Source organism: Carassius gibelio, chromosome A1 (assembly GCF_023724105.1).
Source record: "Carassius gibelio isolate Cgi1373 ecotype wild population from Czech Republic chromosome A1, carGib1.2-hapl.c, whole genome shotgun sequence".
Classification (NCBI taxonomy): domain Eukaryota; kingdom Metazoa; phylum Chordata; class Actinopteri; order Cypriniformes; family Cyprinidae; genus Carassius; species Carassius gibelio.
Window position 1 is genome coordinate 5,311,967 of NC_068371.1, and position 14,840 is coordinate 5,326,806.

General features: G+C 36.7%; 1 protein-coding gene and 1 pseudogene across 3 annotated transcripts; one reads left to right on the top strand and one right to left on the bottom strand.

Annotated features, from left to right (window-relative positions):
- Positions 1–630: 630 nt before the first annotated feature.
- LOC127966438 (cilia- and flagella-associated protein 97) lies at positions 631–8,228 on the top strand. 3 transcript variants are annotated; one of them, XM_052567612.1, is made up of 5 exons: positions 631–848; positions 4,655–5,588; positions 5,657–5,946; positions 7,139–7,286; positions 7,652–8,228. In XM_052567612.1, exons 2-5 carry the CDS (start codon positions 4,697–4,699, stop codon positions 7,741–7,743), a joined length of 1,422 nt encoding a protein of 473 aa, XP_052423572.1. In that variant the 5' UTR covers positions 631–848; positions 4,655–4,696; the 3' UTR covers positions 7,744–8,228. The 3 variants fall into 3 exon arrangements, with proteins under 3 accessions (XP_052423572.1, XP_052423403.1, XP_052423490.1); XM_052567443.1 differs by having other exon boundaries at positions 633–848; positions 7,649–8,228; XM_052567530.1 differs by having other exon boundaries at positions 636–780; positions 7,649–8,228.
- A 400-nt stretch (positions 8,229–8,628) lies between these two features.
- LOC127982617 (ADP/ATP translocase 1-like) lies at positions 8,629–10,763 on the bottom strand (annotated as a pseudogene).
- Positions 10,764–14,840: the final 4,077 nt, after the last annotated feature.

A 14,840-nucleotide genomic window follows, 5' to 3' on the forward strand; every position in this document is an offset into this window, starting at 1 on the left:
CAAAAGCCATGCTTGTTTATCAGCTTGATAAATCATTTTGAAACAGATTGTAACAATGCAGCTCAAACCGTTAGAGATGCTTGAATTGTTTAACTAAAGTCATGTTTGCTTATTAAAATGGTTGAATTGGATCATCAGTGTAGATGCGTTATGCGTAGACAAATTAACTGACACTTTGTAGAACTGAGGTCACGCTTTATTCACACATCACGCTCCCCCCCCAGAGTTTCGCCCATAACAGCAACAGGAAAGACAACGATTAAAAACAGCTCTTTATTAAATCTTGAAACCCCATTGATAGCAATAAGAATAACAGGTTTATTACGGCTTATGAAAATATTTTTCTTACTGATTGATTGTCGTTTTTTTTTTTAAATCCTTTGATATTGTTTCTCAGTGCAGTGCTGTTTTGTATTGTTTTCTTTTTGTCTTGCAATAATAAAAAAAAAATAAAAAAAATAACAAGCAACCATAAATATAATCTACATTCATTTTTAAATTATCTTAATTGCATCATTGCAATATATCTGGCCAGGCAAATAATGACCCAAAGACCCGAAGAGAAATAAATACAGCAGCTCTCTTCTCATTTTTTTTTTTTTTTTTTTAGCGCGCCAAACTATTTGAGGAAATGACGTCACCTGGTGGTTACAGTATCTAACGAGCCCACACACTTCTCTGTGCAGGATGCTGGACAGCTGAAAAAGCCTGTTTTGACTCGTATCTTCAGCCTTTATCTTACTGAACAGTATTTGGAGATAATCAGCGAAATAAAATGAAGTACGTCAGCTGGAGATTTAGTCTGACAGTATCGCGGTCCCGCATGTTTTTGGTGTGAATGTCTAAAGGTAGGCAGTGCTAGTGCTAACTAACTAACGTAACATACGTGAGCTGAATGAGTTTGCGTTGGCGTGCTTGAGTTTTGCGTATGAAACGTTACATTTATTGTCTAATCTCTACTGCATTTAAATATGCATATTAAACGTAGCAGAGTTTGCTAGTCTTGCTAGCTTGCTAACGTTAGTTGTTGTATCTCTGTGGAAGGATGGATTGCTAAGCAGCTTGTTAAAGTTTTTGTCATGGAAACAAGTCCCATGTGTGTATCATGAGCATGTTCAGGGGCCTGTTTCACAAAACAAGTTTTAAGCCAGGCTTATTTCAGTTAGTCTGGCTTATTTTGAACCAAATTAACGGACAATAAGTCAGACTAACTGAAGTAAACCTGGTTTATTTGGTAAACTTGTTTTATGAAGCAGGCCTCAGGTACACCAACACTCTTATCTCTGTAAGTGTTCATTGAACTTTTCATTGTAACTCAGGATCTTCATTGTATTGTTTTTTTTTTTGTTTTTGTTTTTTAATGCCGGTGTTACGGTTTAACTGGTTACCGTGTTATCTGGTGACCAACTTCCTGTTTAGGTCTCCGCTGCAGATGTGCTGGAACGACAGCAGCAGATTCGCCGATTGTGAAAGCACGAACTGACGTGATATTAAGTGCCTAATAAACGCAGACTTGCTCATTGCATGATTTTGATATTCTTGCAGAGCTAACAAGTTATAGGTATGATCGACCGTAGCGGCTGAAGTAAGTAGGATAAACAAAAAAATAAAATAAAGTAAATCTGTGAGGGCACGGGTTTCGAACACGCGCTAAAAGACGACGCGCCGCGAGACAACACTCACGAATCACCGAGCCATCGATCTTGACGTAATCAGCTCCAGATCTCTGTATTCAACACAGGACTCTCGGCGTCACATCGTGACACTGGCTGAATCAAGGAATTGTGACCGTGTTAACTTGTGACCTCTGTTTGCAAGCCAAAATCCAATTTTACTGTTGCTATAAATTAACAATTCCAGCCAAAGCGCTTCTAATGCTGCTAAATGATTTGATACGATCTGAAAAATTACTCATCGTCAAAAATTACGAACCCCATTAATGTAAACATGCATAACAGCCCAACGTTTAAGTAGCTTAGTTCCATTGGTTCATTGGCAAAACACATTCTTACAGTGGCAGGCTGCCCACATACACTTCTTGGCTATGAACTGCAAAACTAGATGTACAGAATGCATCATTTCACTTTGAGGAAGAATATTTAATTATAATAGGTTGCACTACTTTGCTGTAAAGTGTAATTTACTTTGTTTAAATAACTTTGCAACATATTTTTCTGCTTGAATGGTTGTGATTGTATGCATCTGAATTGAAATCAACTAGACACAAAGCACAATTGACTACATAAAATTTTCATTACAGACTTACATGCAAAGACCATCAAAGTTTTGATTGAACCCAAATGGCCATTTCCGTTACAACCATTAAAGCTCGTGAAAATGTTCTGTGTTGTTTTTATTCAGGTTTTTCACCAGCATTTAGACAATATAATAGATAATATTTCACATAATCTTTATTAAACAAAATAGATGATAAACAAGTTAACACAGGCACATTGTCTAGTGCAACATGCATTCTTCACAGATTAATATCACATGTGACCTATGGTTTCACTGGAACTGTGTTGGTCAGCCTCCTAGTGAGGAAGATTTGATTTGTCCTGCTTGTGTTTAAGTGTGTGTGTGGTAAAGCAGTGAAAAGTCCTCTAGAAGTGTCATATGAATTTGTTTTTTACCTTTGTTTATATAGTGCTTTAAACAATACTGATTGTGTCAAAGCAGCTTTACAGAGTCAACAGGAAAATGGAGAACAACAGTCATTTTTCAGCTAAAGTCAGTTCATTGGATTTAGTGATGGCATCGTCAAACCAATGAGCTTAGTGATTATGAACCAGTGAAATGAACCACTTCTGTGTACACCGTCTTTTGTAGCATGATTGATTTGAGCATTAACATTTCTTTGATTCATTTTGTTTTATTTGTATTTTTGACAAATGTCTAGTACACCAAGATAAATTCCTTGTACCTATAAATCCATTGTATCTTACAATAAAAGGGATTGTGAAAATAACTTGTGGAGCATTGATTGAAAGATTTTGGAAATTTGTCATTTACATATTTTGACATTGTGGCTGAGAGGTTGCATGGGAACAATGTCCCAACAGATATGGATCCATTTCGAAATCCTGATTTTTACTAGTGTTTTTGACACTCTTTAAAAGTTGTGGCTATTTAGTAACACTTTAAATGTTGTCTTGGATAGATGACAGGTGATATATATCTTTTTTTATGTTGTAAAACAAGAAGTGTATGTGGGCAGCCTGCCACTGTAAGAATGTGTTTTGCCAATGAACCAATGGAACTAAGCTACTTAAACGTTGGGCTGTTATGCATGTTTACATTAATGGGGTTCGTAATTTTTGACGATGAGTAATTTTTCAGATCGTATCAAATCATTTAGCAGCATTAGAAGCGCTTTGGCTGGAATTGTTAATTTATAGCAACAGTAAAATTGGATTTTGGCTTGCAAACAGAGGTCACAAGTTAACACGGTCACAATTCCTTGATTCAGCCAGTGTCACGATGTGACGCCGAGAGTCCTGTGTTGAATACAGAGATCTGGAGCTGATTACGTCAAGATCGATGGCTCGGTGGTTCGTGAGTGTCGTCTCGCGGCGCGTCGTCTTTTAGCGCGTGTTCGAAACCCGTGCCCTCACAGATTTACTTTATTTTATTTTTTTGTTTATCCTACTTACTTCAGCCGCTACGGTCGATCATACCTATAACTTGTTAGCTCTGCAAGAATATCAAAATCATGCAATGAGCAAGTCTGCGTTTATTAGGCACTTAATATCACGTCAGTTCGTGCTTTCACAATCGGCGAATCTGCTGCTGTCGTTCCAGCACATCTGCAGCGGAGACCTAAACAGGAAGTTGGTCACCAGATAACACGGTAACCAGTTAAACCGTAACACCGGGAAACAACAGGGATGCACTGATAATTGGTTTTATTTATTCTCAATTGGTTATCAGTCCCTTAATGTTAGGTGTACTTTTATTTATTTATTTATTTTTTATTTTAGACTGAATGAATAACTTACTATGTTATGTTTGGCTATATGTGAAACTAATAATAACGATTAATATTTTTATTATTATATAAACATTTATTATGCCTGTGTAATGATTTACTTGAATCAATAAATTGAAAAAAGAAAAAAAAAACAGTTGGTTTTGTAAGAATTATTATTTTAGCAATCGTTAAAAAATTATTAGTCTCGAGAATAATTTTCATAGGGCCTTATGTGTTTGTAAATCGACACTTTTTGTAGATCTGAGGTTTATTCACCCATTCAATCAAACTTTCTTTCCCAGCGTTTCGCCCATAACAGCCACAGGAAAGATAGCAATTAAGCGACCATGTTTTTGTGGTTTACTGGACAAGAATTAAGCGTAATAACACTTTTAAAATAAAATTCACACAATTTTTAAGTAAATTAAAAAAATAATAATTTAATAATAATTATATTCCATAATATATATATTATACCCCCTCCCCCCACCCCCTTGGGCATTAGGAATGGTTGTTGCTGAGGTGAGTTAAGATAAGAAAAAGTGATTTGTATTGTCTTTTAAAAAATACTTTTAAGCTATCATACACTGTGTGCCTCAGCCCCCTAGTTGAGAACTATTGCTTTAGAAAACAGAACTTGTTCAGAAAATTAATTTTTCCAATTCTTCTCCTTTTTCCGTTCAGATTCCACTGAATGAGGACACATTTGAAAGACACACTGCAGACATGTACAGCCCCAAAGAGCTAGAGGGAGAAGTTGACCACTCTTTCTTTGACAGTGATGGTGAAGCTCATGGACTTGGCTCTGAAGATGGGCAGCTCAATAAACAGAAAGTCTCAGAAAGACAAGATGAGAGAACCGGAAAAGACACCCATGTTTCAATGGATCAGTTAGGAATTTTAGCTCAAAGTAAAAGGAACCTGGAAGATAAACCCAAATTGGAGGATGATTCAAACCAGGGCAGGAGAAGGCAAAGAGAAGAGACAGAATATGATGGCTTTTTCAAAGGCTCTTCATCACTCCCAGTTGCCAAAACCTCAGAGACTATGAACGGCAGTCAATCAGATGAAGGATCTAGTGTGCATTCATACTCATCTGAGGAAGATTTTAAACTCAGGAAAACCAATGATAATGTTAACAGTGATGATGATGATGATGAAGATGATGGATACCATCGTAGTGACGATGAAAGTGAGGAGGATTTGAGATCGCCAGTGACACGATCAACAAAACATAAGGGATTGTCCCATGGATCGCCTAAAAAATCTGCAGGAAAATTCCACAAGCTGAGCCGTAGCCGTTCATCATCATCTGATCCTGAGTCCTCCCACAGTAGTGAAGAGAGAAGCTCTCAGAAATCACCTGTAAAACATCAGCGGGTGGGTTCAGCTCACCAGAAAGAGCGACAAAATGAAACAGCAGAATCTGAAGACACGGTCACTGATGTTACCCCTCTCTCAACACCAAATATTAGTCCTTCCCAGTCCCTTGATGTGGTTCTGCCCTCTGAACCTGCAGCAGATGTTCAACAACAGCCCAGTGTTTCTGAGAGGGGGGTTGCGAATGATGTTTCGGACGGTCAGGGCTCTATAAGTTCTGAAGGAGAGGATGTACCAGGTTGGTGCAATGGGCTGATATATAAATAAAAAAATTTTTTCGCTGAATCTCTTTCTCTCCCTTTGCAGGTTTCTTGAAAGTAGAGAAACAGTTAGACAGAGTACTCGTGGTCTCCAGCCCTTCCAGTGTTGGCAGCAGACGTAAGAACTATTCTTTCACAAATGAAGAGGTACAGGAGATCGACCGGGAGAACCAGCGGCTATTACGCGAACTGTCCCGTTCATCGGCACGTTCACGAAGTGGCAGCTCTGCCTGCTCCAAAACCAGCAGTCGCAGGAGTAGTGCACCACCCATTCGGCTTTACCACAGTGCCCTCAACAGACAACGAGAGCAAGAGCGAATTCAGAAGGAAAACCTGGTCAGAGTCAAGTCTTTTATTTATTTCATGTAACAAAAAAATTCTCTCTCCTTTCACTAGAGGGAGCTATTGCCTATTTTTTTAGTTTTTCTAACATGCAACTCCTATTATAAGAGAGAAACTTTATTTGTCAGCCTGTTTCAAGCAAGAGATGGTGAGTTTGAATCATGTAAACTACCATTCAAAAGATGCTCTTTTTTAAGAAATTAATACCTATGCTCAGCCAGAATACACTCAGAAATTACATTTGCAAAATTATATTTTACAAAAACATTTTACTTTTAAACTTTCTAGTCATCATAGAATGCTGAAAAAAAAATTGTATCAAGTTTCCACAAAACTGTTAAGTAGCACAACTGTTTTCGACATGAATAAGAAATGTTTCTTGACCACAAAATCAGCAAATTAGCCTGAAGGATGTGACATTTTAAAATAGAAAAGTTGTTTTAAATGGTAATAATATTTCACCATTTGCTGTATTTTTATCAAATAAACCTTGGTGAGCATAAAAGACTTTCAAAAACGTGAAAATCTGCTCTGGTTATTTTTATTCTCAATGGCTCACTGTGGCTTTGTCTCTTGGTTATCCTTTTTGAAGCAAGATAATTTGAGTTTATAGATGTCAAATATGTTTTATTAAGCCTTAAGACCAATGTGGCAATTCTGTGACAAACACATTTTCTGTAAATTATGTAATGAAAAAAACATTATAGTTAATTGTAAATATTTATTAATTAAAGCAGCTTTCATTAATAATGAATTTCATTTGATTTGGTTGGTTAAATTTGTGATGATATAAAAATCTTAGTGGAAATAATAATATTTAAATGAATACAAAAAAGTACAATTTATCCGATTGTTATTGTTCTTTTTTTCTTTTTTTTTGTCTCAGAATTAGTTTTAATTATTTATTTAATACACAGTGTAAATACCATATTCATGATGTTAGTCATTGTTTGATGCCTTTAGTTATTTTTTCAACAATTATTTTAATCCATATTAAGTTTTTTTTTGTCCAAGCTAAATAATGAAAGGAATTCTATGTCAGCATGCTAAGCATGTTAATAATTATCGTTATAATTAAGCAAATTTGATTTGTTGCCTGTAAAATATTGAGTATGGCAGAGGGGTCATTGTTTTGGGCATTGCAAAGAATTCATTGTATGTGTAAATATGTGCTGTATGCTTGCAGGCATTCCTGAAGCGTCTAGAATCTGTGAAACCCACTCCTGGCTTGACCCGAGATGAACAGCTAGCTGATTACCAGCGGCATTGCCGATACCTGGGAACACCTGTTACAGCTCTTCCACCAGTCAAACTCAAGTCCAGCAAAACATCTGGTACATGCTTACACAAGACACACAAATTGAAGCACTTTATGTATAGTCATCTGTATGTCATCCTATTGCATTATTCCATATTCAACTGTATGTTTCAGAGATCAGGAATAATAAACAAATTACTTGCACTATTGACGATTAATATATATATATATATATATGCATTATATAATTATATGCATTCTGTAGTGCATAAAATATATAATATAGTGAATTCTCTTTGCATTCATTTTTCTCCTCTGAGAAGAAATATTGAGCTACTTCTTTAAGAACTTTAACTGCAGTTCATGCATTTAATTTTGTATATTGTTAAATCTCATATTAACAGTACAATTAACACAGCTCTTGTCTTTCCATGACAGCAGGGAGGACTTCAAGACCTGGAAGTAGTCCTAATAAATCTAGACCGGAAACGGCTAAGCTCAGTAGAACAATACCACGTCCTGCATGGTCATGATCCTAAATCCTTTCCTTCTCTTTCTCCACCTCTGACACTTTCACGTACATGTTCTGCTCTTACTGTAAGTAGAGAATATGACTGTAGGTCACAACACCAAACATTCTGGGTGAATGTTGCAAAAGTTCAAACTGCTTGAGCTCATGGTAATTTGTCCAGATGTGGAGTGATATAAATTTAAATATTTGTCAGAAAATCTACACAGCTAAATGTTTGCTGAAATTAATTATTTGACAGTGTGTGGCTTATATACATGTTTTGATGTGTTAGGAGACTAAATGAATTCAGTCAACACTGTTCGGGAGGACCATGAAGTGTGACATTCCATTTTCTGAGACATTCAAAAGTAAACTAGTGCCTATATGTGACAGACAACAAGAAGACTTTATATATATATTTAAGCTGTGTATATAATTTTAAAGCCACTTTTGCTGTTATCGTGTCTGTAAATTTAATGTGAAATAAATGCTTTATTAGTTATTGTATTCAGTGTTGTTACATTATTCGGAAATCAAAAGTGATTTGTTTATTGACTCAGTTGTGACACTTGAATACCTGGCATGCTCATATGAAGTGACACACGTCCCGTCTGTCACAATGAATTTAACAATGCCAGTCATTCATTGGTCACTCCTGAAGTGCTTTTGAAAAGGTGGTTCTTTGGTTCTTTTAATTGTGATGCTTTTGGCTCACATTTAACAAAAAACCCACCAATTCACGATCTCAACAAATTAGAATACTTCATAAAATTTATGAATAAAATTAATTTTTAGTGAATTGTTGGCCTTCTGGAAAGTATGTTCATTTACTGTACATGTTCTCAATACTTGGTAGGGACTCTTTTTGCTTTAATTACTGCCTCAATTCGGCGTGGCATGGATGTGATCAGTTTGAGGCACTGCTGAGGTGGTATGGAAGCTCAGGTTTCTTTGACTGCATCAATATATGACGTCTATTGGTGTCAAAGGGAAATGATACCGGCAACAGCTGTGACAGTCTGGGCGATCATCCAGCTGATGACAATGTTCTTGGTGTCTGGGAGCATACCTGAGTGATAGAGTCAGGCAATGTCATTGAGTTGTATTTGACAAGCAATTTCTTTTATCTGCATCAGACGTTTCTGATTCGTTGCTTACCTTTGGCTGTATCGTAGATACCAAAGTAAGCGGCTCTGTAAATAATAATGCCCTGGACAGACCCCTAATACCATCAGACTTAAAGATCTTGGCAAGGCAGTTCCCAAGGCCAGTGAACTCTCTCTCCGCTGTGCCTTTGCCGATATCAGCAGCATGCCTTGTTCTGGCAACTCGAGAGGGTAGACGAAGCACAGAGAGGTGGCACCGACGGCACCGCCAGAGGCCAGATTACCGACAAAGAAATGCCAGAACTGGGTATTCTTATCCACTCCTCCAAGGAAGATCTTCTTGTACTTGTCTTTGAAGGCAAAGTTGAGTACTTGTGTGGGGAAGTATCTGATGACGTTGGCGAGGTTGCCTCTCCAGAAGTACAGGAATCCCTGCTTTTTGGGAATTCTCTCTACACAGTCTATGATGCCTTTGTACTGTGTCTCAACTGTGATCTGTCTGCTGGCATGCTGGACCTGTGAGGCAGCAAAGTTTGGATTGGTAAGTGGAAGATGGTGAGCTTTATATCATTGTGATCTCACCAGATGTGAATTTTTGTGATCTATCATCGACTGATATTTTATATCATGTATGCTCACCTGCCAGTGTTGCATGATCAACTTGTATGGGAAGCCCAAAAGTTGTCTTGGATTTTAAGTAAAAATGGGAGAATTTAGAGCTGCACTTGGCGACACACTTCTTAACACACGATTGACCTTTATGAACTCGGGTACTGATGGAAGTAGTGAAGAAAGTCTTCAAGGTCAAATGTATGTGTGTATGTATATATATATATATATATATATTGTTTTAGGAAATGCACTTTTTAAATGACAAATAGCAATAATCAAAGATACTTACTAAAATTTCACTTTTTCAGTAGCCTAACGCTTAATGACGTAGCACCATGGACAGCGCAAACAGAGAGGGTCATGAGCGGTTATTTGTGATTCTGAGGACTGAAGTTTGCATTTTATTTCTTTATTTATTCTTTTACGGATTGGTTTAGGATTCTGAGCCTTCACATTTAAACGTAGCTTGTCTTTATATAAAATAAAAAACTTGAACGCGTACTCTTGGTCTCGTGTACTAACATCACGAGCATTTAAGATTTGCTCGTGCAACCTGCGCGACCTGCAGGCGCGAGCGCTTGATGTTGCTAAAAGCAACTTGGCTGATGTTTTGTAAAACAGTAAACAGTAACGTCATCTCTTCTTATAAGACTTGCAGGAGAGTCAAGATGTTTACGGTGGCTTTAGTATGGCTCCCTACCATTTAACACCCTTCATCGAGACTTTATCTAGACCTCGAGCTCATCAGAAAGGAAAAATAATTCAAAAAAAGATTCCTTAGCCTAAATAAAATTTACTATCACGGTCTATCTACGTTTTACAATAAACTACTATTTCAGTCTAGCCGTTTTTATTTATTTATTTATTTGCCGCCATTTGTGAAATTTACTTTTTTGGATGAAAATTGCTTCTACGTCTATTTTTCTCGGAACTAATGAGCCTTTAACGAAAAATTCATTTTATTTTGGTATTTAAAAAAATTACTTCATGTGCAATATCTGTTAACGTCTCAAAATATTATTTTAGGGTTTCATGACCTTTAAACAATCGTTATTAATAAGATTATCATGTTACTATGATTATTAAGTCTTTCACGTGTTAGTCCACACGAGGGCGCTGTCTCATCAAGGGAATGAATTGTCTAGTGGTCAGTAAAACCAGAGTGTCTTCTTGCTCAGCCTCAGATAATTATTGTATAAATGCTTATAATGCATTTAAAGGAGCAGTATACTGCAGGAACATGTATAGGTTTATGATTCACAAAACTTTTGCATTGTAATATTTTCATGAAAAAAATATTTTGCTGTTTACCTTGCTCCCTCATTCGAGTAAATAACCTACCTGGTGTAGAATATTAAGTACTGTAATTTGTGATTTGTGTTTGATATGGGTCACAATGCAGTATCAGAGTCTCTCATAGAACATAGTCCAGCACTGGGCCACACATTACTTCACAAATGATACGTTTATGATTACTGTGCTAAAAACACACTGCAGCTACAGTAGCCCAAAAAGTAGTATTTTTGAATCAATATTTGAACACTTAGTAGATGAATATCATTACATTTGATAATAAAATATCAGAATAATTAGTTGGGTTTTATGTTATAAAATAGAAAATAGATCCAATGCTTATTAACAATAATTAAAATTGCAAATGCAAAGTTGAATTGTCAGCATCATTACTCCAGTGTTCAGTATCACATGAGCCTTCAGAAATCATTCTAATTCTAGTGTGCCGCTCAAGAAACATTTCAATCAACAATGAACGTGTTGTGTTAGAAAATAATTCTATAATAATTATAATTCTTTCTATAAAAAGTAATATCAAATAAATGCTGTTATTTAAGTTGACTGAATGCTGTTCCTTCTATCATGGTTTCCACAAAAATATTAAGCAGCAAAACTGTTTTCAACACTGATAATAATAATAAGGACCGCTATTCATATTTGAGCTCTGAAATTAGTGATATTAATAGTAAGTGATATTACTGCTGTGAAAAAGTCCAGCATAATTTGTTGCAGATGCCACCTGGTTTAATATTTTATTTAATGCAATATTTTTTATTTTATTATTATTGTGCACATAGTGTTTGCATAGGTGCACAATGTGTTTCCCACAGAGTGTAATTCGGAGTGCAGTGCATTAATACAGGCATGTTTTCAAGTATCCCCATGTGCTCTCCTCTCAGTGCCAAAGTTGCTGGCCTGTGTTCCCCCTTCTGACATCAAAGCCTGGCATTATCCCATTGAGAACGAGAGCGACTGCTCATGTAGAATAAAACACAAGAACTGATAAAATCTCAGCTGCAGCTCAGTGGTTAACACCAATGTGTAACAGAGTTTACCCAGGAGAGATATTAGCAAAGAGAGATAAAGAGAAGGAGAAGGAGGGAGTATATGTGCAAATGGGTGTGTGAGAGAGAAAGTGCTGCAAATCTGCAGGTGTCTGTCTTGTAGAGGGGGTGTTGTGTGTGATTAACCCTGCCAGTCTTATCCCTGGGGTCCTGTCTGTCTGACCGACTGAACCCAGCACACAGGCCCCCTCAACTCCGCCTGGTCACGAGAGCTGCCTTAGTCACACAGTGGGGTACACACACACACACACCCGTCATAAGAGTCAGAGAGCGTATATGGATAAACACACAACCCCTCCATCCCATCCAGCTCACAATAGAAACTTGAAATGCTGTCACTCATCATATTTAATACATTCAGTACTTTCAAATCTTTCAGTTAATGCAAACGAATTTACATGCTACACAATAATGTTTTATGCAGACATGTTTTCTCAGATTTAACATTGAGAAGAGATCTTCTGTTATCAGAAAATGATTGCTCGGTTCATTTATTTATTTATGTCAAATTTGCAGATATATGAATGATCTCCAGAAAGGAAAAGCTAAATTTGGTCTGCAACATATACACTCTTAAAAATAAAGTTGCTTCACAATGCTATAGAAGAACCTTGTCTAAAGGGTTCCATAAAGAACCATGAACATCTGCAGAATCTTTCTGTTTCACAAAAGGTTCTTTGTGGCCAAAGAAGGTTCTTCAGATTATGAAAAGGTATGAAAGAGATGGTTCTTTAAAGAACCCTTGACTGGGTGGTTCTTTGTGGAACCAAAAATGGTTCTTCTATGGCATCGCTGTGAAGAACCTTTTGAAGCTCCTTTATTTTTAAGAGTGTAGCAGCAAGAAGTAACTAAAGGATTATTTATATTTCTTTAAAAATATAAGAAACATTAAATAAGAAAAATAAGAAACATTAGTTTGAACTAAGTTTATTCATTCACATAATTAAATTTGGAGTAATGTGTGTCATTTCAAGACAAGAAAAGTAAAAATCAAAGCTCTGACACTCAAAGTCCTTTTCAAGAACAACCACCCTGACGGTAAACCTCTGGTAAACAGGTGAAGACAGGCACACACACAGATGGAAATATTGGAAATTCTTCCATTGTCTTAAGTTTATTGTTTTCCTAGATCTGCATTACCTGAGATCCTTACAAATTTCCTGAGGAGGCCTGTCACAGCTAAACAGCTGGAAAAATATCTATTTCGGTAAATAATGACAATTATTAATTATCAGTGTTTCAAGATCCTTATTTAAAAATATCCTGTCTTGCCCTCTCTCTCTGCCTCTCTGACCGAGTGCTTATCAGTTCTGAGGAGTTTTATGGTGCCCTGAAAGATCCAGATGCAAGTAAAATAACCCCGTGGGCCTTCTTACGATTCCTCAGTAAATGGCTCTGCTGAGAGGACCTGCATGCAGCACGTGAGATCTTTGTCATTTGACGTTTTCTAAAAAAGTTCCCATCCTCAAATTTGTCATTCTGTAAATTACATCATTACCGTTAGTGGCATTGAGTGAGTGAGTCTTTGAATCATTGACTCAACCTATTTGTTCAAAAACAAACGTGAGCGGAACAACAATAGGTAAGAACTGATCTTTATATATATATATATATATATATATATAGCACAAATGGCTCATGCTCAAAGTTCAGCAGCAGGGAGTGAGACAGCAGCTCAGATGCTCAGGGAGGACAGAAAGCAAAAGGATGATCAGCAAAGCAGCTTACCGCTCTGTTGCCCCCTCCATTCTCCCTCTCTGTACTACTGCAACTATTGTACCTAACTGTTTAAAGCATCAGTATAATACAATGAGGTTGTAGAGTGTGCAATAGTGTGAAAGTTCAGTTGGTGTGTGTGTGTGTGTGTTATACTGATTGCATAAGACCTGATCAGACCAAGACACTCTCCAGCCGTGAGCAAAATAAATGAAATCTCTGTGACTAATCTCACACATTTTTCCCCTCTCTTTCTTACAGACACATTGACTATGAGAGTCCAAGTGAGAGATGGGAAAGATAGGATGAGAGAAAGAAAAAAAAGATTGAATAAAAAGACAGAACGAGAGGGATAAGGATGAAAAAGCAACAGGAAAAGAAGAGAACTGTGCCTCACAAAAAAAGTGTGCAAAAGGCAGATTTATGGGTACATAAGGCTTGAAAAGAACAAGAAAGAATAAGTTAAAGAGATAGAGGGACGTAAAAAAGAGAATCATATGTATGATTGACTGTGTGTGTGTGCTCTTGTTTTTGTGACATATCTGGACACAACTCAGGGTTAGGTTTAGGGGTCGGGTTGGTGTAGGGTCATAGAATATACAGATTGTAAGGTATAAAAACCATGACGCCTATGGGATGCAAGGGCGCTGCACAAGATCCCAGGCCCCTATGCATAGACAGTCCTCATGGGCCCACCTCCCCTTGAAAATATATATTCCAGACTTTTCAAGGGCCCTCTCTTCCTTTGGGGCCCTGGTAATCAGTACTGGTTTTACCCCCAGTCCTATGCCCCTGATGGGATGTCCCCACTTTTCACAAAAACAAACGTGTGTGTGTGTGTGTGTTTGTGTGTGTGAGAGAGAGAGAGAGAGAGAGAGAGAGACAAAGAAAGGAGAAACAAAAACAGGACTTTTAAACAATCTCTGCAATGTTCTCTCTCACCCCCACACACTCAGATAAAAATTAAGAAACAAAATCTTTATTTTGATAACTTAAAAAGTATAGAAAAAAGAAATAAACTATTCTACTACTATCATGATTTTACATTTTTTATATTTTAAATTGAGCCATTTTATAAATAAAAATTGATTTATAGTGTGCCAATATTTGGAATATTTAATGATACCACCGTCAAAGCATTGAACTACCATTCTGATATTTGGCCTCAAGGATTTTTATTTTTTTATTTTTATTTAAAAAAAATTTTTGCAATGGTGTATTAAAATGATGAAAAGTGGCAGTAAAGACATTTGTAATCTTAAAAAAAGATTTATATTTCAAATAAATGTTGCCCTTTTGAACTTTCTATTCCTCAAAGAAGCAAATAA

Excerpts from the sequence above, each read along its gene's own strand:
- LOC127966438 (XM_052567443.1), top strand. The coding sequence starts at position 4,697 with ATGTACAGCCCCAAAGAGCTAGAGGGAGAAGTTGACCACTCTTTCTTT. Across the intron at positions 5,947-7,138 it reads GAATTCAGAAGGAAAACCTG|GCATTCCTGAAGCGTCTAGA; the intron begins GTCAGAGTCAAG and ends GTATGCTTGCAG. Across the intron at positions 7,287-7,648 it reads CAAGTCCAGCAAAACATCTG|CAGGGAGGACTTCAAGACCT; the intron begins GTACATGCTTAC and ends TTTCCATGACAG.